At 37.0% G+C, this 23,730-nt stretch overlaps 1 protein-coding gene across 1 annotated transcript; it reads left to right on the plus strand.

The window, feature by feature from the left end:
• Positions 1 to 1,176: 1,176 nt before the first annotated feature.
• LOC140140970 (cilia- and flagella-associated protein 298-A-like) lies at positions 1,177 to 23,439 on the plus strand. Its single transcript, XM_072162741.1, is given in 9 exon segments — positions 1,177 to 1,298; positions 2,393 to 2,545; positions 3,996 to 4,163; positions 6,864 to 6,931; positions 8,873 to 9,031; positions 17,986 to 18,117; positions 19,313 to 19,331; positions 19,334 to 19,407; positions 20,537 to 23,439. Coding segments are annotated over 8 exon segments (870 nt in total). The 5' UTR covers positions 1,177 to 1,298; positions 2,393 to 2,406; the 3' UTR covers positions 20,648 to 23,439.
• Positions 23,440 to 23,730: the final 291 nt, after the last annotated feature.

The raw sequence follows: 23,730 nt of genomic DNA on the forward strand, positions 1-23,730 counted from the left end.
AATCGAAAAAGATTTGTCCCTAATTTTAATCGCCAAAAGATTGTAAAATTTGCTTAAAAAATGAAATAAAAATATTAAAAACTTATAATTTGTTCTTGAAATTATACACCTCGTGGCATCGTGAGCTACAAGGGAAAATATATTTACATGTTACCTCATGGTTTAAAGGCTTAATGTACGATTTCTTTCAAATTTTTAATTTGTCATTATAATTATACTCAAAATGCTGAAATAATACTAGTAATAATGATCGGGAATGGTTTCTGTCCATTTTGAGCTGAAATAACGAGGTAACGTGAAAGAAACACTGCTTGTTATTTTGGCCGTTTAACACGCAGTTCTATGGGCGGACATAATTAAAGTCATAATTTCTTGAATTATGACTTTATGTCAAACTTTGTTCTGTTTACCTACAAACACAACACATTTGGCTGATTCCATTTAGGTGCAAGTTGTGACATGTGTTTACATTACAAATATGAAAAAAAATCAGGTTTGAAAAAAATTAACCAAATTCATATTATAAGATCGTACATTATGACTTTAAGGGGGCTGACATTTTCTTCTGAAGGGGGGGGGAGTAGGCCTATCATGAAATATTTGTTGCCGAAATAGGAGGATCGCAATTTTATTGACGCCGACCTTTTGTAAATTTGGGACCCCCCCTCTTTTTGAAGACTAATGCAAGCCCCTATTGCATGCAATTCTTCAACCTGTTATAGGCCTACAACTTGCACGGGAGATTGTCCTTTTTAAGCTGTTTTAGAGTGAACAATTTCAATTTTTTTCAACTGGAAAGGACTTGTCTCTAATTTGGGACGGCAAAAGATTGAAAAACAATGAAAATCAATCCTTTCTACTGATCAGCTGAAAATTCAATCGAAAAAGATTTGCCCCTAATTTTAATCGCCAAAAGATTGTAAAATTTGCTTTAAATAAAAATATTAAAAACTTATAATTTGTTCTTGAAATTATACACCTCGTGGCATCGTGAGCTACAAGGGAAAATATATTTACATGTTACCTCAATTCTTCAACCTGTTATAGGCCTACAACTTGCACGGGAGATTGTCCTTTTTAAGGACTCTTCTTGTTAAGCCTTAAAAGTTATATACCGCTCTAAGATCACTATGCGTTGACGATAACTCAATTTCGCATCCTAATTGATGGGTTTGACCTCTGACCCATGGTTAATTTGTTGTCAAGGAACAGCGTCTCGTCTTCCAGATTTTTCTGTTTAAAACATTGGTATACAGATCTTACTCTGCAGATATTTTAATATTTCTCCCTTCTTTGTGGTAAGTTGTAAATGATAGGAAGTAGAAACGATAAAATGAATAGACTAGGTGCGCAAAAAATAGCGGTAAAAAACTCAAAAAGCTTCAATTTGATTTCCTATTTTTAATTTTAAGCTTACTTCAAAATCAAATTTTGTTGTCTGTACATAGGGTGGATAGATTAATATTGGACCTGGTGACATCACTCATCTGAGAACTGAGTCAGAGTGCTCAACTTCTCAGCGTTTATTAGCGAACTCTCTTTTGTGTACGTTCGCGCTATTTACATATTTTTGAGTCTGAGCTAACGCAACCCTCACTTATCCGTCTGTCAGAACTTAATTTTATGGTTACCTATTTCTCACACATCTGTGAAACAAAAAAACAATTTTAAAGCTAATAAACCGGGGTTAAAAACTGACCTTCACATTAATTATGAAAGTGGAAAAGAGGTGATTTTCTCAGAAACATGCATCACATTTTTCCAGGAATTTGACATCTTAAATAAATGTAGAATTGTGTCACGCAGTAAAAAAGATGTCATTTGCACTTTAAAACGCATGAAGCCATGATATGCTAGCTTAAATTATCATCAAAATAACAAGTGTACATCATGCCCTCGTGCTACGCAAAACTTCAGAGCTGGCATCGCCTGTTTGTCAAAAATAACGATAATTTTTTAACATGAATTTTGGAACAAATTAAAAATATGACGTACATTTATAGCGGTACCTCTTTTCTTTTCATAAATAACGTACCGCTTGTCTTGAGTCACTGAAATTCCAGTGTAGTCCTTGCCAAGGTCCCTTGCCCCTATAATATACATAACTTTTGTTACCAGTGTGTTATTATTTTTTGAGAAAAATGCAAAAATAGGTACAAATTTATCAATGGGTTAGTACCACCTTAAACCTTGTTAAGAAAGTTTAATTTTAACCTAATGTGTTAGTACCACGTTAAACCTTGTTAAGAATAAGACTCATTATAAGAGTTTAATTTTAACCAAAGTCAGGATCACTCAAACAGTCTTTCTATCACAGGCTCTGATATGCAGAGGTTATGAATCAATTATACCGGTACCATACTCAATTTTTATGTTGTTATTTTATTTACAGAATTGAGAGGAACCATGGTTAAGTTACACATTAAGAAAGGTGATGAGAGTCAGTTCTTGTACGACACAACTGTGCAGATCCCAATTGATGAATTAATGATTGAATTAGTAGCACTTCACAATGCCAGACAAAAAGTAGACAGAATATGTACAGGTAAGTCGATGGGCTATTCCATTTGAAATAAACTGGCCTCAAAAAGAAACTTATAATTTTTCACAAGGTCATATCTTAAAATCCTCTCTATAAAAATGAACAAAAATTGCACACAGGATTACTGTAAAAGTAGAAATTTTCGCGAGGTTTTTATTTTCGCGAATTTCGCGAGTGGACATAAAATCGCGAAAATAAAAACTCGCGAAAATAACCTTTTGCATTAGGTTTCTATTGTATCAATATCAAAACCATGAAATTTAATTCTCGCAAGAATTGACAAAATCTTCAAAATCGCGAAAATATCTTCTCGCGAAAATATTGACTTTACAGTACTTCAATACTCTACTCTAAACACATGTCAGTAACCAAGCAGTTGTCCAACTGACACAACAGCAAAATGCACTGACATGTAACACCTTCCAGGACCAAAATTCACAGCCCAACAGATTTCTTTTGTTGATTTCCAATTATTCGCCTGTACATGAACAAAAATTACACACAGGATAACTTCAATACTCTACTCTAAACACATGTCAGTAACAAAGCAGTTGTCCAAATGACACAACAGTAAATCACTGACACAGAACAGCTTCCGGGACCACATTCACAGGCAAATAATTGGAACCCAACAACAGAAATCTGTTGTGATGTGATTTTTGCTCCAGGAAGGTGTTCTATGTCAGTGCATTTTGCTGTTGTGTCAGTTGGACTACTGCTTGGTTACTGACATGTGTTTAGAGTAGAGTAGTAAAGTAATCCTGTGTGCAATTTTTGTTCATTTTTATGGAGAGGATTTTAAGATATGACCTTGTGAAAAATTATAAGTTTCTTTTTGAGGGCAGTTTACATCCCTGTAAAAGACATTACCTTTACCTCCCACACAGGAAATGTAGATTTTAAATGGAGTCCCCCATTCAGGTATCTTCATTTGAAATTCGCACTCCCTCTGTGGAAGATTAAGATTTAATATGTCTTCCATAGGGGGTGTATGAACTATAACTGGAATAGTCCATTTTATAAATAAAATCATCTAATCTTTTATCTAGGTGACAATTTCCTCACAAACATGTATGATTTCGGCCCAGATACTTGGCATATCGTTGCTGGGGTGACAAAACCTAGTATCTCAACTTTTGGTGAAAATGAGATTTTGTACTGATTTTTCTTGATTTTGTAGCTTAGTAGCAAGTCATACTTTATAACGATTTTTTTCTCTTTTTTTCTTTTTTGCCACCCGATTGTACAATGACTCAATTAAAATTCCCCCAACCCGGCAGTATCCATTTTCAACCCCGAGATAACCGAAACAGACTGGACCAGCATCAAGATCATCACATCAAGTTGATTCTGTGTGGGAAGCAACTATGCACTGCTATTACTAGTACGCAACTTGGCAATAGTAGAGTATCACCATAATTATTATCATTTTTTGTTTCTATTCCATTCCAAGTGATGGGTGAATTAGCTGAACATGGAATCTCATTACCACCCAATATGCAAGGTTTAGCAGAAGATCAGATAGAAGACCTGAAATTGGTTGATGAATGGGAAGACAAGTGTGTACCAAGTGGAGGTGCTGTAGAAAACAAAGATCCTATTGGAAGGAGGAATGGACAAGGTTAGTGGGTGCGTGAGTGAGGGTGATCTTAAACCTAATGCCTGGGTTTTGGAACAACTTATAGTAGGTGGGTATGTGTGTGAGGGGTGGGTGGGTATGTGATAGGAAATCAGATAGAAGACCTCAAACTGATTGATGAATGGGAAGTTAAATGTATATAAGTGGGATGCTGTAGAAAACAAAGGTTCCATTGGAAGAAGAAATGGACACGGTTAGTGGGTGTGTGTGTGAGTAGGGGGGGAGTATGTGTGATATGAGATCAGATAGAAGACCTCAAACTGATTGATGAATGGGAAGTTAAATGTATAAAAGTGGGATGCTGTAGAAAACAAAGGTTCCATTGGAAGAAGAAATGGACACGGTTAGTGGGTGTGTGTGCGTTTGTAAATGGTTCTAACTGTGGAGGTGTGTGTGTTTTGTCACATTCACTCTGTGGAGTCTGCTAACAACCGTGGAGCTACACAGTTTGTTTGTTTGTTTACCCAGGTTGGTCCGTGAGGAACACATGCTAATCCATGGAAAACCATGGACCGTTCCAAGCTCATACAAATGCACAAGCCTGGATAGCCAGTGTAGGCTAATATATGCATGCTGGCCTAGATAGCTTTGATAAACAAAGCAAGAAATGGAAGAAATAGCTAGGAAAAGAGAAAAGAGAGAAGGCCACTCCCAAACACAATTGTACAATTTTACTCTTAGCCCTTACTTGTGAGAAAGGAAACTGGAATTCCAATCTCAGGCCCCGATGCAAAGGCTTGAAGATAACCTCAAAAATGGGTTTTTTGAGCCATAGAGGGGGGTATACCACCTGTCATTTTCTGATTAGAGCAACCTCCACAGTATGGCGGTTGCTGTGAGATTTGTGTAAAAAAATCTCCCCAGTTGGAAAACACACACACCTCCACACTTGGCACCATCTACAAGAGGGGGTGTGGGGGGGGGAGTATGTGTGATATGAGATCAGATAGAAGACCTCAAATTGATTGATGAATGGGAAGTTAAATGTATATAAGTGGGATGCTGTAGAAAACAAAGGTTCCATTGGAAGAAGAAATGGACACGGTTAGTGGGTGTGTGTGTGTGAGGGGGGAGTATGTGTGATATGAGATCAGATAGAAGACCTCAAATTGATTGATGAATGGGAAGTTAAATGTATAAGTGGGATGCTGTAGAAAACAAAGGTTCCATTGGAAGAAGAAATGGACACGGTTAGTGGGTGTGTGTGTGTGTGGGGGGAGTATGTGTGATAGGAGATCAGATAGAAGACCTCAAATTGATTGATGAATGGGAAGTGTGTACCAAGTAGGGGTGCTGTAGGAAACAAAGATCCTATTGGAAGAAATGGACAAGGTAAGTGGGGGGGGTGAACTGGGGTGGGTGTGGGGTGTGTGTGTGTGTGATAGGAGATCAGATAGAAGACCTCAAATTGATTGAATGGGATGTGTACCAAGTAGGTGCTATAGTAAACAAAGATCCTATCAGAAAAAGAAATGGACAATGTTAGTGGGCATGTGAAGGGTGAGTAGGGGTGTGGGACTGGGTGTTATAGGAAATCAGAAGACCTCAAACTGATTGATGAATGGGAAGTGTGTACCAAGTGGAGGTGCTATAGTAAACAAAGATCCTATTGGTAGAAGAAATGGACAAGGAAAGTGGGGGGGGGGTGTGAACAGGGGTGGGTGAGTGGGTGTGGGGGTGTGATAAGAGATCAGATAGAAGACCTCAAATTGATTGAATGGGATGTGTACCAAGTAGGTGCTATAGTAAACAAAGATCCTATTGGAAGAAGAAATGGACAAGGTAAGTGGGTGGGTGAACAGGGGTGAGTGGGAGTGTGGGTGTGGGTGTGTAATAGGGGATCAGATGGAAGATCTCATTGATTGATGAATGGGATGTGTGTACCAAGTGAGGGCAATTTAGAAAACAAAGATTCTATCGGAAGAAGAAATGGACATGGTTAGTGCAGAGGGTTGTGTTTGGGGGCATTTGCCATTTTGTAATTACCTCCAAATGGGGACATAAGTGTGATTCCAACCTGGATAATCTTGGGCCTGGGGACCATCCCCGTTTTTTTAAATATGTGCAATGGGCTGCAAATAATGTAAATAAACAATTGAGAGTGTGTTCCTTAAAAAATATGCCCTTGGTTGATAGGTTATAAGAATTGTTTATAATTTGTGTAATGTCCTTGGTTCAAGTCAAGAAGCTACTCTTTGGCCTGGCTGTTTGTATAGCTCTAAACAGCATCTCCTTTTGGGAGTGGTTTATTGTATTGTATCTGTACATATCCATGATGACTGACATCAGATCCAGATATATGATTATGATTTTTGAAATCTTCATTAGGATTCTGAAACCTTGATTATGATTTCAAAATCTTGATTAGGATTTTGAAATGTCGATTAAGATTTTGAAATATTGAATATGATTTTGAAATCTTGATTAGAATTTTCAGGTTTAAAGGCTTTTGAAATCTTGATATGGATTTTCAGGTTAGGATTTTGAAATCTTGATTAGGATTTTGAAATTTTGATTAGGATTTTCAGGTTAGGATTTTGAAATTTTGATTAGGATTTTCAGGTTAGGATTTTGAGATCTTTATTAGGATTTTCAAGTTAGGATTTTGAAATATATGTAGAAATGGTATATAACAAATCACTGAATGTATATCCTTGTATTCAAATTATTTTTATTTTTCAGCTCCCAATGAGAAAATGAAAGAAGTACTGACTAAAACAGTTAGTGAAGCAAAGAAGATCATCTCAAAAGTAAGATATTTGTACTTTTCCAGGTGCTTTAAGTCTGAGCTTATCTCTAGTCAGTACTTGTATACATGCAAACCATGCAGCACTGGGCTATTCCAGGTGAATTCATACATACTCTATGGAAGACATGACCTAATCTCCCAAACAGGAAGTGTGAATTTCAAATGGGATTACCTGAGTGAGGAGATTAAGGTCATGCCTTCCATATGGTAGAGGCTATATGGATTTGAACTGGAATAGCCCATTGTAGAAGCTATGAGCATGATGAAAGAATAGATAAAATGTTTCACACTGTCAAACAGGGTTGGTGGTATAAGGTACAGTGTGTCCCAAAAAAAGAGGCCCCTCATTGCGCCCTCTTTTTCTCCTATTTCTGAAAAGTTGATTAAATATATTTTGGTATGTAAAGAAACCTTTAATCGTTAGCTTTAATAAACCCGAACAATTATTTCAATCGGCTCACAACTTTTGAAGATATGCCCTTTCGAATAAAAGTACCCGTTTTTCACTCTGTCCACGGATAGCAAACAGAGTGGTTGGGATGGCTCATGCTGTGGAGTGGCCTGCACGATCACCAGACTTCACACCACTTGATATTTTTCCTTTGTGGCAAAATCCAAGATCTTCGCAAACGTATTACTGAATGTATTCGCAAGTATCCGGTCCACAAGGATTGTACGCAACGCAATTGATGCAATGAAGACCAGGGCTGAAACCTGTATTCGCCAAGGAGGCAACCAGGTAGAGGGCAGAGCAGCACAGTAAACTCACTTCAGAAGAACCAAAGACAAACCAAACAGCCTTTTAGGGCTACCTTTTATTCTAAAAAGAGAAATGACTTATGTTGTAAGTAAAAAAAAGAAAGCAAGAAACAACAAAGTAAGAAAGTAAGAAACATAATAAAACAAAAAGCCATAAATAACCAAGAAAAAATAAGTAATTGCAAGTAATTGCAAGAAAAGAAGTCCCATTCGGCATCCATTTTACCCACAAATTAGTGACACTATTAACAAAATCCATTGCCCATAAACCCACCGGTAAAGCCCATGCCATAAATAAAGTTATTTTATAAAGTTAGGAATGTTTGATATGCATGCATGGTATGTGTACGTCTCGCTTTTCAATCTTTGAAGTAGCCAAACCTTCTCCGTGTACAGAGTGAAAAACGGCTTAATTTCTTTAAAAGAGCATATCTTCAAAAGTTGTGAGCCGATTGATATAATTGTTTTGGTTTATTAAAGCTAACGACTCAAGGTTTCTTTACATACCAAAATATATTTCATCAACCTTTCAGAAATAGGAGAAAAGAGGGGGCAATGAGGGCCTCTTTTTGGGGGACACCCTGTATGTGGTGTGATCAAGCAAAATCAGTGTGAAGTTGGACATATTCAATTTTCAGTTTCTTATAGGATTGTAAACAACATTTGCAAAGCTACTGTGACATTTTGCAGAAAACCCATTGAATTTGGATGACCAGTTCAAAAGATGTGAGCAGTAAAGAGTTTCCAAAACAATAGGATACAAAAGGAAATACTTCCTTTGTTTGGCTGTATCTCAAAATCAATATTTCCGACTTCTGACTGATTTTGCCTGATCACATGACATATTGCAAAGGTGATGCATGCTGGGAACGAAAAGGGCTCAAATTGGCCATCGTGGGTGATAAATTCAGTAACTTGTGAGCCTTTTTCATTCCCAGCATGTATCGTGTTTGCTTAATGATTGCTAATGCTATCAGCAATATACCTATTTGCTGGGAATACCTTGGGGGAGGGGGCACTTCTAGTTTGGAGGTGGCGCATATGTAAGGCCATCATCTCCATCAGCACAAACTAATCACACAGACTTATTTAGTTATTTTTTTCTTTTGTTGATAATGTGTATTTATGTTCTTTGCTTGATTTTTGAAAATATTCAGAATGATCACAACATTTTCTTTTTCAGGATCAAGTGAAAGCAAATGTTTGTGTTACCAAGGAGATGGTGAAAGATGCCTTAGACCAGTTAAGAGGAGCTGTTATGATAGTGTATCCAATGGGGCTGCCACCTCACGACCCTATAAGATTGGAATTTGAAGATAAAGAAGATTTACAAGGACAACATGTAAGTAAAATCGACCAAAACTTTGGTGACAATAAGTGTTGGCAAAATGGAGGAAAGATAAATTCATTGTGCTGGAAATTGTGTGACAAATCTTGCCCTGAAGGCAGCCATTTGTTTACCCTGAAGGCAGCCATTTTACTTTCATCTGACTGAGTGCTGTATAAGAGATATTGTAGAGTCTGGGAAGACTCGGATACCATGTTGTCGGTGCTTTGTGTATTTGTTATTATAAATATGCAGTTCTGATGCCTTCCTAGGAATGCGATGAACATCATTTGAACCTAATACCTATAGATTTATATCTTCCGCTCTTCTCCAGCGTGCCTTCTTAGCTCAGTTGGTTAGAGCGTCATGCTGGTAATGCTGGTTGAATCCGGCCGGATACACTGGGTTTTTTTGTTGGTTTTTTTCAACGTTTATGTGCACTGGCCTACTCTGGGGAAAGATTAAAAAATTGTTCATCCTATCAACCCAGAGAACTAAGTATAATAATGTTCATGTCAGTGCTTTGTTGGTGGGTCGTAAGGGGGAGGGCAACACTCGTAAGTGTGAAATAAGATAATTTTGTCATAGGTATAGAATTTTGTCTTTTATTTGCTTTTTATTTGAATCAAATCGGACGTTTGGTTCTGCAACATGGCCACTGGCAACCAGTCTTTTGTTCATGTATACAAGTTGACTAAAGGGTGTTCTAGGATCTATACTTCAGAATATCATATTTGAGTTTTAAGAGGCATTGATCTGTGCTCTTTGTTTGCATGCTAAGAGGAACAGTACAATCACTGTATATTGCCATGATGAGTATAAATGCAAAAGCAACAAGCAATGCATTGCTCAGCAATTTAAGCACCAGAGCCAAATTTGTTCTATCTTTGGACCGACTGTCGATGCTTGTAATTAAAATGAATTATCAACTAATTAATCAAAGATAATGGCAAGATTGTATTGTACAATGCATTACGTACAAAGATTAAATGTTATAACAATTAACAATAGCTAATTAATTGATATTTCATGAATAATAATGATCGGCCAAGCATTGAAGCTCAATGGAAAGATCAAACCAGGCCCGTAATAAAGTTTTCTAACGTGAAACGGTAAGAAAACAAATTTGACCCACGTGGAAGCAATTCCGGTTCATACCGATCGGGTTTGTGTTTTCCGGTGTTGCCATAGCTGCGTGACAGCATTGTGTGTTGACCAATGAGAGCTGCCCTTTCGTCAGCGCTGGTCACCGTCGTGGTGATTTGTTTTCATTACATTATTGGTTTCAGAATGGATAGATGAAAATTTTAATTCCCACCCACCTCTCCCAATTAAAGGGGAGCCTATGTGTTTATCAAAAATGTTAATGCAAGCACATAACTTTATTTCAAGCAAATCATAAGTTGTTTTTAAAAAAGGCAGGTACTGCTTTCCTTACATAATTTTAAGGAAAACAAATTAAATAGTTGCATGATATATAGCATGCTTTAGGCATGCTATTTGAGCACAAATAATTATATGGGTAAAGAAAATTTTTATGGGATTTGGATTCTTCAGTCGGGTATTCACTGTAGAACAGAAATTGGGTTGAGTATTTTTACTTTTATCTTGGAATCCCATGAGGATTTGTATTAATTTTCCCCTGGATTTGCTTTGGGATTCAGATTCCTCAGTAATGTTACTGTGGAACAGAAATTGGGTTGAGCATTTTGCTTTCATCTTGGAATCTCAAATATCCTTGTTGATATAAAATAGCAAATAAATGATAAGCTCCCGACATGCGCGCGGTCAAAATTCATTATAATGCTATTTTTTATATATAATAGCAGCATAAAATTTAACTGCAGCTTATTGCATTATTACAACAGATCTGTTTTCAAGAAATTCTAACATAGAAAGGAGTCCTCACAGAAGACAGACTTATCGATCAAGAGTTAAACATGTCATGTTTAATTACATATAATACTTAGAGGACAAGCTATATACATGTATTAAACAAGGAGATGTTTGTTTTCTTTTATCTTGCATCTTCCACTTATATGCACCTGTATCTCTATATTTCATATTAATATCAGTCATTGTAGCTTACAGGTATTGTTACCTTGAGGCTTAACTCCAAGGAATGTGCCTTCGGAGCAATTGACTGTATGCACTAATTATATAATGAAAAGCTGATAGAGTGGAAAGTTTCGGCCATTATAAAAATCCCTTTGTCGGGTTATTTGTGGGCTCCCCGTTCCTCAGTAATGCTTACTGTAGAATAGAAATTGGGTTGAGCAGCTTTGCTCTTATTCTGGAGTTCCCCTTTGAATTTGCGATTGGGATTCAGATTCTCCGGTCGGGTGTTTACTGGAGAACAGAAATTGGGTTGAGATTTTTACACAGCCGTGGCGTTAGTCACGGCTGTGTCTTTTTTCTTACAGGTTCTTTCTTCTTTCTTCTTTCTTTCTGCCGACCACTACATTTGCTCTAGCACTTACATGCTTGTACCGATTTTGACCTAACTTGGTCACAACCATCATTGACCATGCCCCTACATGTCATATGAAACTCGTGGGGTCAAAGGTCAAGCAGGGGTCATAGGGGTCAAAAACGTTATTTCAACTCAAAATGCTTCTTCTCTCACAGATTACGTGGGAGAATGACACCACTTGCACACATGCATTGTTATTAACCAGTGTCTATGGGGTCCTCACAGATTGGGGGTCAAAGGTCATTAAGAGGTCACTTCCGGTATAAAACGAAAAACCTTCAAAAATTTTTATTTGCTAAGAAAAACATAGGACAGTAACGGTATGTTCACAAACAAAATGTAGTTACTATGTGCATATGTGGTATTTTTTTTATTTAGGGTCAAAGGTCATTAAGGGCTACTTCGTATAAAATGAAATTCCTTTAAAATGCTTCTTCTCCCACAAATTACGTATGACAGTGACACCACTTGCACACATGCATTGTTATTACCCAGTGTCTATGGGGTCCTCACAAATTTGGAATCAAAGGTCATTAAGGGGTCACTTCCGGTATAAAACGAAAAACCTTCAAAATTTTGTATTTGCTAAGAAAAACATTGGAAGGTGATGGTATATTCACACGTGAATTGTGTTTACCTATTGTACATGTGGTATTTTTTCATTTGGGGTCAAAGGTCATTAAGGGGTCACTTCGGTCTGAGACGAAAACCTTCAAAATGCCCCTTTCTGCCACAAATAACATAGCAAAGTGGTGCCACTTGCACCCATACATTGACATTAGCCATTGTATATGGGCGTTTTATATATATTTGAGGTCAAAGGTCATTAAAGGCGTCAAAACACGGCTGTGTTCGTGGTCTTAGACCACAGCTAATTCTTCTTTCTTTACACAGCCGTGACGTTAGTCACGGCTGTGTCTTTTTTCTTACGGGTTCTTTCTTCTTTCTTCTTTCTTCTTTCTTCTTTCTTCTGCCGACCACTACATTTGCTCTAGCACTTACATGCTTGTACCGATTTTGACCTAACTTGGTCACAACCATCATTGACCATGCCCCTACCTGTCATATGAAACTCGTGGGGTCAAGGGTCAAGCAGGGGTCATAGGGGTCAAAAACGTTATTTCAACTCAAAATGCTTCTTCTCTCACAGATTACGTAGGAGAGTGACACCACTTGCACACATGCATTGTTATTATCCAGTGTCTATGGGGTCCTTACAGATTTGGGGTCAAAGGTCATTAAGGGGTCACTTCCGGTATAAAACGAAAAACCTTCAAAAAATGTTATTTGCTAAGAAAAACATAGGAGAGTACCAGTATGTTCACACATAAACTGTAGTTACCCTGTGCATATGTGGTATTTTTTTATTTAATGTCAAAGGTCATTAAGGGGCCACTTCCGGTATAAAACGAAATACCTTTAAAATTGGGTTGAGTATTTTTACTTTTATCTTGGAATCCCATGAGGATTTGTATTAATTTTCCCCTGGATTTGCTTTGGGATTCAGATTCCTCAGTAATGTTACTGTGGAACAGAAATTGGGTTGAGCATTTTGCTTTCATCTTGGAATCTCAAATATCCTTGTTGATATAAAATAGCAAATAAATGATAAGCTCCCGACATGCGCCGGGTCAAAATTCATTATAATGCTATTTTTTATATATAATAGCAGCATAAAATTTAACTGCAGCTTATTGCATTATTACAACAGATCTGTTTTCAAGAAATTCTAACATAGAAAGGAGTCCTCACAGAAGACAGACTTATCGATCAAGAGTTAAACATGTCATGTTTAATTACATATAATACTTAGAGGACAAGCTATATACATGTATTAAACAAGGAGATGTTTGTTTTCTTTTTATCTTGCATCTTCCACTTATATGCACCTGTATCTCTATATTTCATATTAATATCAGTCATTGTAGCTTACAGGTATTGTTACCTTGAGGCTTAACTCCAAGGAATGTGCCTTGAGCAATTGACTGTATGCACTAATTATATAATGAAAAGCTGATAGAGTGGAAAGGTTCGGCCATTATAAAAATCCCTTTGTCGGGTTATTTGTGGGCTCCCGTTCCTCAGTAATGCTTACTGTAGAATAGAAATTGGGTTGAGCAGCTTTGCTCTTATTCTGGAGTTCCCCTTTGAATTTGCGATTGGGATTCAGATTCTCCGGTCGGGTGTTTACTGGAGAACAGAAATTGGGTTGAGTATTTTTACACAGCCGTGACGTTAGTCACGGCTGTGTCTTTTTTCTTACAGGTTCTTTCTTCTTTCTTCTTTCTTTCTGCCGACCACTACATTTGCTCTAGCACTTACATGCTTGTACCGATTTTGACCTAACTTGGTCACAACCATCATTGACCATGCCCCTACATGTCATATGAAACTCGTGGGGTCAAAGGTCAAGCAGGGGTCATAGGGGTCAAAAACGTTATTTCAACTCAAAATGCTTCTTCTCTCACAGATTACGTGGGAGAATGACACCACTTGCACACATGCATTGTTATTATCCAGTGTCTATGGGGTCCTCACAGATTGGGGGTCAAAGGTCATTAAGAGGTCACTTCCGGTATAAAACGAAAAACCTTCAAAAATTTTTATTTGCTAAGAAAAACATAGGACAGTAACGGTATGTTCACAAACAAAATGTAGTTACTATGTGCATATGTGGTATTTTTTTATTTAGGGTCAAAGGTCATTAAGGGGCTACTTCCGGTATAAAATGAAATTCCTTTAAAATGCTTCTTCTCCCACAAATTACGTATGACAGTGACACCACTTGCACACATGCATTGTTATTACCCAGTGTCTATGGGGTCCTCACAAATTTGGAATCAAAGGTCATTAAGGGGTCACTTCCGGTATAAAACGAAAAACCTTCAAAATTTTGTATTTGCTAAGAAAAACATTGGAAGGTGATGGTATATTCACACGTGAATTGTGTTTACCTATTGTACATGTGGTATTTTTTCATTTGGGGTCAAAGGTCATTAAGGGGTCACTTCCGGTCTGAGACGAAAACCTTCAAAATGCCCCTTTCTGCCACAAATAACATAGCAAAGTGGTGCCACTTGCACCCATACATTGACATTAGCCATTGTATATGGGCGTTTTATATATTTTGAGGTCAAAGGTCATTAAGGCGTCAAAACACGGCTGTGTTCGTGGTCTTAGACCACAGCTAATTCTTCTTTCTTTACACAGCCGTGACGTTAGTCACGGCTGTGTCTTTTTTCTTACAGGTTCTTTCTTCTTTCTTCTTTCTTCTTTCTTCTTTCTTCTGCCGACCACTACATTTGCTCTAGCACTTACATGCTTGTACCGATTTTGACCTAACTTGGTCACAACCATCATTGACCATGCCCCTACCTGTCATATGAAACTCGTGGGGTCAAGGGTCAAGCAGGGTCATAGGGTCAAAAACGTGATTTCAACTCAAAATGCTTCTTCTCTCACAGATTACGTGGGAGAGTGACACCACTTGCACACATGCATGGTTATTATCCAGTGTCTATGGGGTCCTTACAGATTTGGGGTCAAAGGTCATTAAGGGGTCACTTCGGTATAAAACGAAAAACCTTCAAAAAATGTTATTTGCTAAGAAAAACATAGGAGAGTACCAGTATGTTCACACATAAACTGTAGATACATCGTGAATGTGTGGAATAGTTTAGTTAATGGCAAAGGTGATTAAGGGGGCACTTCCGGTATAAAACGAAATACATTTAAAATGCTTCTTCTCCCACAAATTACGTGGGACAGTGATGCCACTTGCACACATGCATTGTTATTACCCAGTGTCTATGGGGTCCTGACAGATTTGGGTTCAAAGGTCATTAAGGGGTCACTTCCGGTATAAAACGAAATACATTCAAACAATTTTATTAGCTAAGAAAAACGTAGGACAGTAACGGTATGTTCACACTGGAATTGTGGTTACCCAATTCATATGTGGTATTTTTTTATTTGGGGTCAAAGGTCATTAAGGGGTCACTTCCGGTCTGAGACGAAAAACCTTCCAAATGCCCCTTTTGCCACAAATAACAGCAAAGTGGCGCCACGTGCACCCATGCATTGACATTAGCCAATGTCTATAGGCGTTTTCATAAAATTTGGGGTCAAAGGTCAGTAAGGGGTCACAACACGGCTGTGTTCGTGGTCTTAGACGACAGCTAATTCTGCTTTCTTCTTTCTTCTTTCTTCTGCCGACCACTACATTTGCTCTAGCACTTACATGCTTACACCGATTTTGACCTAACTTGGTCACAACCATCATTGACCATGCCCCTACATGTCATATGAAACTCGTGGGGTCAAAGGTCACGAGGGGTCATAAGGTCAAAAACGTGATTTCAACTCAAAATGCTTCTTCTCTCACAGATTACGAGGACAGTGACACCACTTGCACACATGCATTGTTATTATCCAGTGTCTATGGGGTCCTCACAGATTTGGGGTCAAAGGTCATTAAGGGGTCACTTCCGGTATAAAAACGAAAAACCATCAAAATTTTTTATTTGCTAAGAAAAACATAGGACAGTAACGGTATGTTCACACATAAATTGTAGTTACCCTGTGTATATGTGGTATTTTTTATTTAGGGTCAAAGGTCATTAAGGGCCACTTCGGTATAAAACGAAATACCTTTAAAATGCTTCTTCTCCGACAAATTACGTGGGACAGTGACAGCACTTACACACATGCATTGTTATTACCCAGTGTCTATGGGGTCCTCACAGATTTGGGGTCAAAGGTCATTAAGGGGTCACTTCGGTATAAAACGAAAAAACCTTCAAATTTTTTTATTTGCTAAGAAAAACAGGACAGTAACGGTATGTTCACACATGAATTATGGGTACCCAATTCATATGTGGTATTTTTTTATTTGGGGTCAAATGTCATTAAGCGGTCACTTCCGGTCTGAGACGAAAAACCTTCAAAATGCCCTTCTGCCACAAGTAACATAGCAAAGTGGTGCCACATGCACCCATGCATTGACATTAGCCAATGTCTTTGGCCGTTTTCATATATTTTGTGGTCAAAGGTCATTAGGGGTAACAACACGGCTGTGTTCGTGGGTTAGACCACAGCTTAGTCTAGTTACACAGCCGTGACGTTAGTCACGGCTGTGTCTTTTTTCTTACAGGTTCTTTCTTCTTTCTTCTTTCTTCTGCCGACCACTACATTTGCTCTAGCACTTATATGCTTACACCGATTTTGACCTAACTTGGTCACAACCATCATTGACCATGCCCCTACATGTCATATGAAACTCGTGGGGTCAAAGGTCACGCAGGGGTCATAAGGTCAAAAACGTGATTTCAACTCAAAATGCTTCTTCTCTCACAGATTACGTGGACAGTGACACCACTTGCACACATGCATTGTTATTATCCAGTGTCTATGGGGTCCTCACAGATTTGGGGTCAAAGGTCATTAAGGGGTCACTTCCGGTATAAAACGAAAAACCATCAAAATTTTTTATTTGCTAAGAAAAACATAGGACAGTAACGGTATGTTCACACATAAATTGTAGTTACCCTGTGTATATGTGGTATTTTTTTATTTAGTGTCAAAGGTCATTAAGGGGCCACTTCGGTATAAAACGAAATACCTTTAAAATGCTTCTTCTCCGACAAATTACGTTAGGACAGTGACAGCACTTACACACATGCATTGTTATTACCCAGTGTCTATGGGGTCCTCACAGATTTGGGGTCAAAGGTCATTAAGGGGTCACTTCCGGTATAAAACGAAAAACCTTCAAATTTTTTTTATTTGCTAAGAAAAACATAGGACAGTAACGGTATGTTCACACATGAATTATGGGTACCCAATTCATATGTGGTATTTTTTTATTTGGGGTCAAATGTCATTAAGGGGTCACTTCCGGTCTGAGACGAAAAACCTTCAAAATGCCCCTTCTGCCACAAGTAACATAGCAAAGTGGTGCCACATGCACCCATGCATTGACATTAGCCAATGTCTTTGGCCGTTTCATATATTTTGTGGTCAAAGGTCATTAGGGGTAACAACACGGCTGTGTTCGTGGGTTAGACCACAGCTTAGTCTAGTTACTTTTATCTTGGAATCCCATCCTTTTGATTTTTCCCTTTTTGAACTTGCTTGATTTGGGATTCATGATTCCTCAGTTGGGTGTTTACTGTCGAACAGAAATTGGGTTGAGTATTTTACTTTTATCTTGGAATCCCATCCTTTCTGATTTCATTCCAGGGTTGTGTACAAACCCTTTGCTTGTAATGATATAATGGCTGAAATCTTTGTTTATGAAAATAAAATTATTGTCTATCCTGATGGCCAATAAGTATTGCCAAAAATTGCTGTTGCCTTGTGTGTCAATGTCTCCGTCTGGGGTTAACTAGGGGAGAAGTTAGGAGGGCAGATGCCCCTCCCAATTGCTAAAGGCCAAAAAAGGTCCCCTTTCAAGCTTGGTCAAGCTTTCTTATAATCATGTATAATTTGTTTGCAGGCATCGTTAAATGTTCTTGATGAGCCAACATTGTCCCTTTGGTTCTCTGGCAAGGAGATGTTACGAGGCAAGAAACTCATGGATTTTATCGGTAAAAATGAGAAGACAAAAATCATAGCCAAATTACAAAAGGTTAGTAATGGTGTGCTCTGTGTAAAGGGCTATTCCAGTTGAACATTAGGTTTCACTGCCTGAAGAGAATTGAACACAACTTGAATTCCCTCCTGGGGTTAGTATCTGTAAATGAGGTGACCAGATCACCTGGCCGTCATTATAGCTAGAGGCAGTATATGACACAGATGGGGCAATAAGTTACATAAAAATGACCTTGTGTGCTATTTAGTTCCCAGGAAGTGAGTTTTGCCTGAGGCAATTTGTGGTTAAATGTTGATCCCTCGCTACAAGAGGTATTACCGTTGATTTGGTTGATAAAGAAGGTGAGACATGAACAATTCTGTTCAGGCAGTGAAACCTAATGAAATCCATACACCCCCCATGAAAGACATGACGTTAAGATATGGACAAATTGACACTTGGCAATGTAAACATCAATCTCTTACACAAAACATACCCCACTCTTGGTGTCTTTCATGTTGCACATTGGAACTCTGCACTGCACATGATGCTGAAGAGATACTGATTTATATGTGAGCATTCAAGAAATAATTATTAATATTATTTCATACTTCAGATTTAAATGTGGGTGACCCAATTGACAGCCTCATTCCCCACTTTACCCCATCAAAATGTAGATTTTGGTATCAGGTGAAGTCCCTTCTTTTTTTTTCCATTAACATATTGTAATTAGGCATTCCAAATCGGTATATTTCTGGAAATGTTGAATTAGTCTCGACTGTGGTATACTACGTTTGAGACTAATTCAACATGTTTTTGATGATATCTGCGGAAATACATCCGATTTGGAACTCCTAATTTCAATATATTAATGAGAAAAATAGAATCTTTCATTTGATTAGATATCAATTTATTACATGAGTATGATGATTATCATTAATAAAAACACTGTAGACTTCCAGTATCACGCTGTATAGATGTCGGTAATTCCATTAGGAATTAGTCACATTTACAAGGAACATTTACATGTTCTTTTTTTTTTGAATGTTTGAAAGGGATGACATTTTATGTTATGTGTAAGTTTTAAAGAATTAGATTTTCCAAATATATCAGATCACCTTCCTTTAATCGGAATGAATCAATATGAAAGGGTCTATTGTTGATAGCTTGATGTTGCAGGTTTTAAACCTCTCATAATCCTTTTAATTAAGAATATATTATGATAGGTTTTTTCCTTCTTTTAATCCTACAGAAAGGATCAGGTGCACCAGCTAGGAAGCCGTCTTCAGTGAAGAGGAAAAGAAACAAATGATGCTGCATGCTTACAGAAAACAGGAGGAATTCAAGGTAATGTTATATAATCATGCTATCTTCGTGAATAGCATTAGCAAGAAAACCAATTCTGTTTTTTGATATTTACAAACAGATAGTGCTAATCAAAACGATTGATCCTATACTGTGCACAAAGGGTATCCATACACTTAAAACAAACACAATTTTTTAAAGACACTAAAACTAAATTACAAAATTAAGTGGTCGATAGATGGGGAGTTTTGTTCTGTGTACTTTTGATACCTTATTTGTTCCATTAAGCTATACACATTTGAATGTCAAAAGGTAGAGTTTCAAAAGTGACAAATTTGGATATTTCCTCCTTCAGGGCAATTTCCGCTGCCTTTTGTCATAGGCTCATTATAGTCTGACAGATGAATGCTCACTGTATTCAATATCTGCGTGCTTTGAGGGAAGTCAATGTAAATTTTTGTCACTTTTAAAAAGCTCTCTTTTTATTAAGTTCAGAAAATAAAGTCATATCCTGTCAATTGAGGTATCAAAATATGCAGAACAAAATTCTCAATCCATAGACCACTTTATTTTGTACTTAAGTTTTAGTGTCTTTAAGAAATGGCTCTTGTTCTAAGTGTACGAATATCTTTTATGTGCAATCTGTGAACATCCTATGCTTGCTACTGTAAGGCCAGAGTACACTGTGGCAGATCAGAAGTTAAGATTCTTGCTACTGTTGGAACAATATTAATATACACCATGAAAGAAGTTCATCTTTCAGAGGGGACATTAAGCAGTTGGCCCATGTACAGAGAGCTGTACATGTAATAAATTAAAGTTTAGCCATTAACACTCGTTCTCATAGCCAGGATTTATGTGGGGGCTGAGAAGTACACCTTTTGTGAATTTTTGTTGCATAAAAGGGCTGCTTTTAATGTTTTTACAGAAAAAGTGTACTTTTAATTTGGAATTTTTTGGATCAGCATGTTTTTAAAAGAGAGGATGTGTTGCACTCCTCATCAAATATTTAAGATCATTTCAAGTTCGAGGGGCAAAAATTCTGTTAATTAGGCTTAAATGTTGTCATTTTTCAAATTTCTCATTATCAATGAAAACAGATGTGTACCAATCATTTTGATACAGCTTGTATGCAAGACATAACATCTCAATTTGTATTTCATTATCACAGAAACTTGAAGTGGACAGAGAAGATGCATACTTAAACTCTGACTGGGCAGATTCAAGCAGTTTAAAGCGACAAATGCAGGGATTGAAAGATATAAAACTAGGACCTCGGTGATGATTTGTAAAGGTCTAAATGGTGATAATTTGGACACAAGTTTTGACTATGACTGGAATATATATTTATTGAATTGATCATTCCATGCCTAAGCGTGTTCAGTGGCGACGCCCAAAAATCTAAACAATTTGCCTTCAATTGGGCATTTGTGGCCCATAAGTGGAATTTTACTGATTTCTTCTTTTGTTTGTGTGAAAAAGGCAAAGATTGGATGGGGGATTTTTACATTCCCCATTCCCCCTGTGCCACCATTGAACATGCTTAAGTTTTGATAGGATTGTGCTCATATGCAAATGTACTATTGTTTGACTGGAGTAGTCATCAGACTGGTGTCAAGCGTGGAAGTTGAAATTAATCATCAAAATATTGACAGCTTTCAGTTATGCACCAATTTCCATCCAACTGTAAAAGGTTCTGCACAAATACAGGAATCTGTCAAGTGAAATCATCATGGCGGTGTTGATAGCCAAATTAAGCGGAATTCGAATTTTGACATGAGAGCAATGTTTAGCTGATGGCATGTACCTATGGCTTGAATTTGTTGCCTAATCGCAGATTTTACTTGTATTACTTGTGGATTTAATGGTGCCATTATCCGTCCAAAATATAAATAAATGCAATACCTTGTGACTGCTATATAATACCGTACGTAATGTGTGTAAATGTTTGCTTTACTGGATTTGCTATTTCTCACTTCTTCGGATGTGAAAAAAGTTGTGGATGGGTTTATATAGAGCCGTTCCATACACACCTATGGAAGTGGGTGTAGATTTTAAATGGAGCTACCCATTCAGACAGTGGTGTAGATTTCTTTTTGACATTGGGGGGATGGGGTTGGAAAAAATTTCTTGAAGTAATATGAATCTAGCACCTTTTGATGACAAAATTACGGTACAAATGCTTGCGTGAATCATTTGCCATATTGAAGCAAAATTGGGGCTAATTTTGGGGCTAAAATGGCCAAATATGAGGTTAATTTGGTCAGAAACCCACATGCATTTTTTTTTGTCATTTTACATAACTGTCAATGTTTTGCTTGCTTTATATCTGCTTCAATTTAAATCATTATAAGTGACCAAATAGTATTTTATGGTCACTTCAATTCAGTTTACACATGTCTTTGTAGATAATTCTACAAATTTTCACTGTTTCCGATACACTGAAACCACAATGTTATTTTTCAATCACCTGCAACAACGAAAACAGATATCAATATAAAATTGTCTGACAAGCTAGATAAGACCACATGTTAGGCCAAAAAAAAAAGTTGTTGTGTTGCCCTCAAATGTCCGACCCTAAATCCTGAAAAATCAGGGTTTTTTTGGTTTTTTTAATGATGATTTTTACAGATTTGTTCAAAAACTCAATGTTTTTCACTTAAACTTGAAAGACTAGTCTTTAATTGATGTCTAACAGGTATCCAGAAGTCAAAATTGACAAATGTCTCCTAATTGAAGAAGCATTATTTAATATTTGAGGGGAATTTTAAAAACTGAAGGTTTAAAAAAAAAAAAATCCGACCGTCCGACTCAAATTTCCCATTTCCCACTTGAGGGCAACACAACAATTTTTTTTTTGGCCTTATAATCATGTAAAATATAAAAGGGTTACTGTTTTCAGAAGCAAAGATATAACAATTGGAACTTGGAACTTTTTGAATGACCCTTGTATTATGGGATGAATAATTTCCCAATATCAATCGCATTCAAGGATAAGGTCACCTGGGATCCATTTCACGCAAGTTTACAAGACTTTGTAAGTCTCAAAATCAATAGTAACTTATGACGCATCGTAAAATCCATTTCACTAAAATGACTTGTGCAGTACCCTTCGTAAGTAATACAGATTTGCTACATGCACAGAGACCCTCATAAAGTTGCGTCTAGTAAAAGGGTATTTATAACTTGCGAGTGGTTACTTGAGATACAAAGTGAAATGGACCCCTAATCTTCACAGGTTATAGCAAATTGCTGTAAAACATATTGTTGTCCTTCATTCTACTGTGATAACTTATTATATAAAATGTATTGATACATTTCTGGATCTAAGAGTAGATTTAATTTTAGTGTACATGTTATGTTTGTAGTGTAAATACCTTTTCCATTTGTGGTGTCACGATTCATTTTAGCATGTTTATCTACTCTGCTATGTCCCTTACTTGTATTCTTGATTTTCAGTTCATATTGGGCTATTTCCACTTGAAATCTATACACCCCCTATGGAAGACTTGGCCTTAATCTTCCACACAGGGGTGTAGATTTCAAATGGAATTGCCCTGGTACCTATGGAGGACAGGATTTTATTTAAATGAGGATGACTATGTCACAAGTGACTTCATATTGCATACTCTCTATTGTAATACGTATAAACATTTTACTTTTTTTAATGTTATAAAGATGTTATAAACACTTTTTGGTTTTAATAACATTTACATGTTGGGTTATAATTTAACTTATAAAGGCTATGAAAATGTTTTTTTAAACGTTTTGTACTACATCAACATTTTAAAACATTCAGAATGTGATTATAAAATATGTTTTGGCAAACATTTTGTCAACACTTAAAAACATGTTAGAAAGTTTTGCAGCAAGTTTTCAAAGACTTATTTGATTATGTTATTAAAATGTTTTATACCCTTTATATAACTAGACATTTAAACTTTTTCTGTAAAACATGTTGTGTTTGTTGGGTATGCAAGATTTGTTGTCATGAAATTCCTGTGTATACTTTATATTGATCTTTATAATTATGTACATGCACATGTTCATAAATAAAAACAGAAAAATAATCAATCAATGAATGCATTATATAGTCAACCGTAGATTATTTCAATTACCAGTTATTTTCTACTTAGTTTGTGCAACTAGATTCAATTAAAAGCACTCTTATAAATGACGCTCTTAAATCAGAAAATCTAAAAACAGTGGAGTAGCGTGGGTCATCATATGGGGGGTACTAGCCATGATGGGGGGGGGGGGGCACAAGCTGTTTTTCGGCTATTTTCCTATGGGATTTTCTAAATTTGGCAATAGATTGGGGGACGCAACTACTACTACTGATATCTGGTAGTTTATCAGTGCCCA

Source organism: Amphiura filiformis, chromosome 19, assembly GCF_039555335.1.
Source record: "Amphiura filiformis chromosome 19, Afil_fr2py, whole genome shotgun sequence".
NCBI lineage: Eukaryota > Metazoa > Echinodermata > Ophiuroidea > Amphilepidida > Amphiuridae > Amphiura > Amphiura filiformis.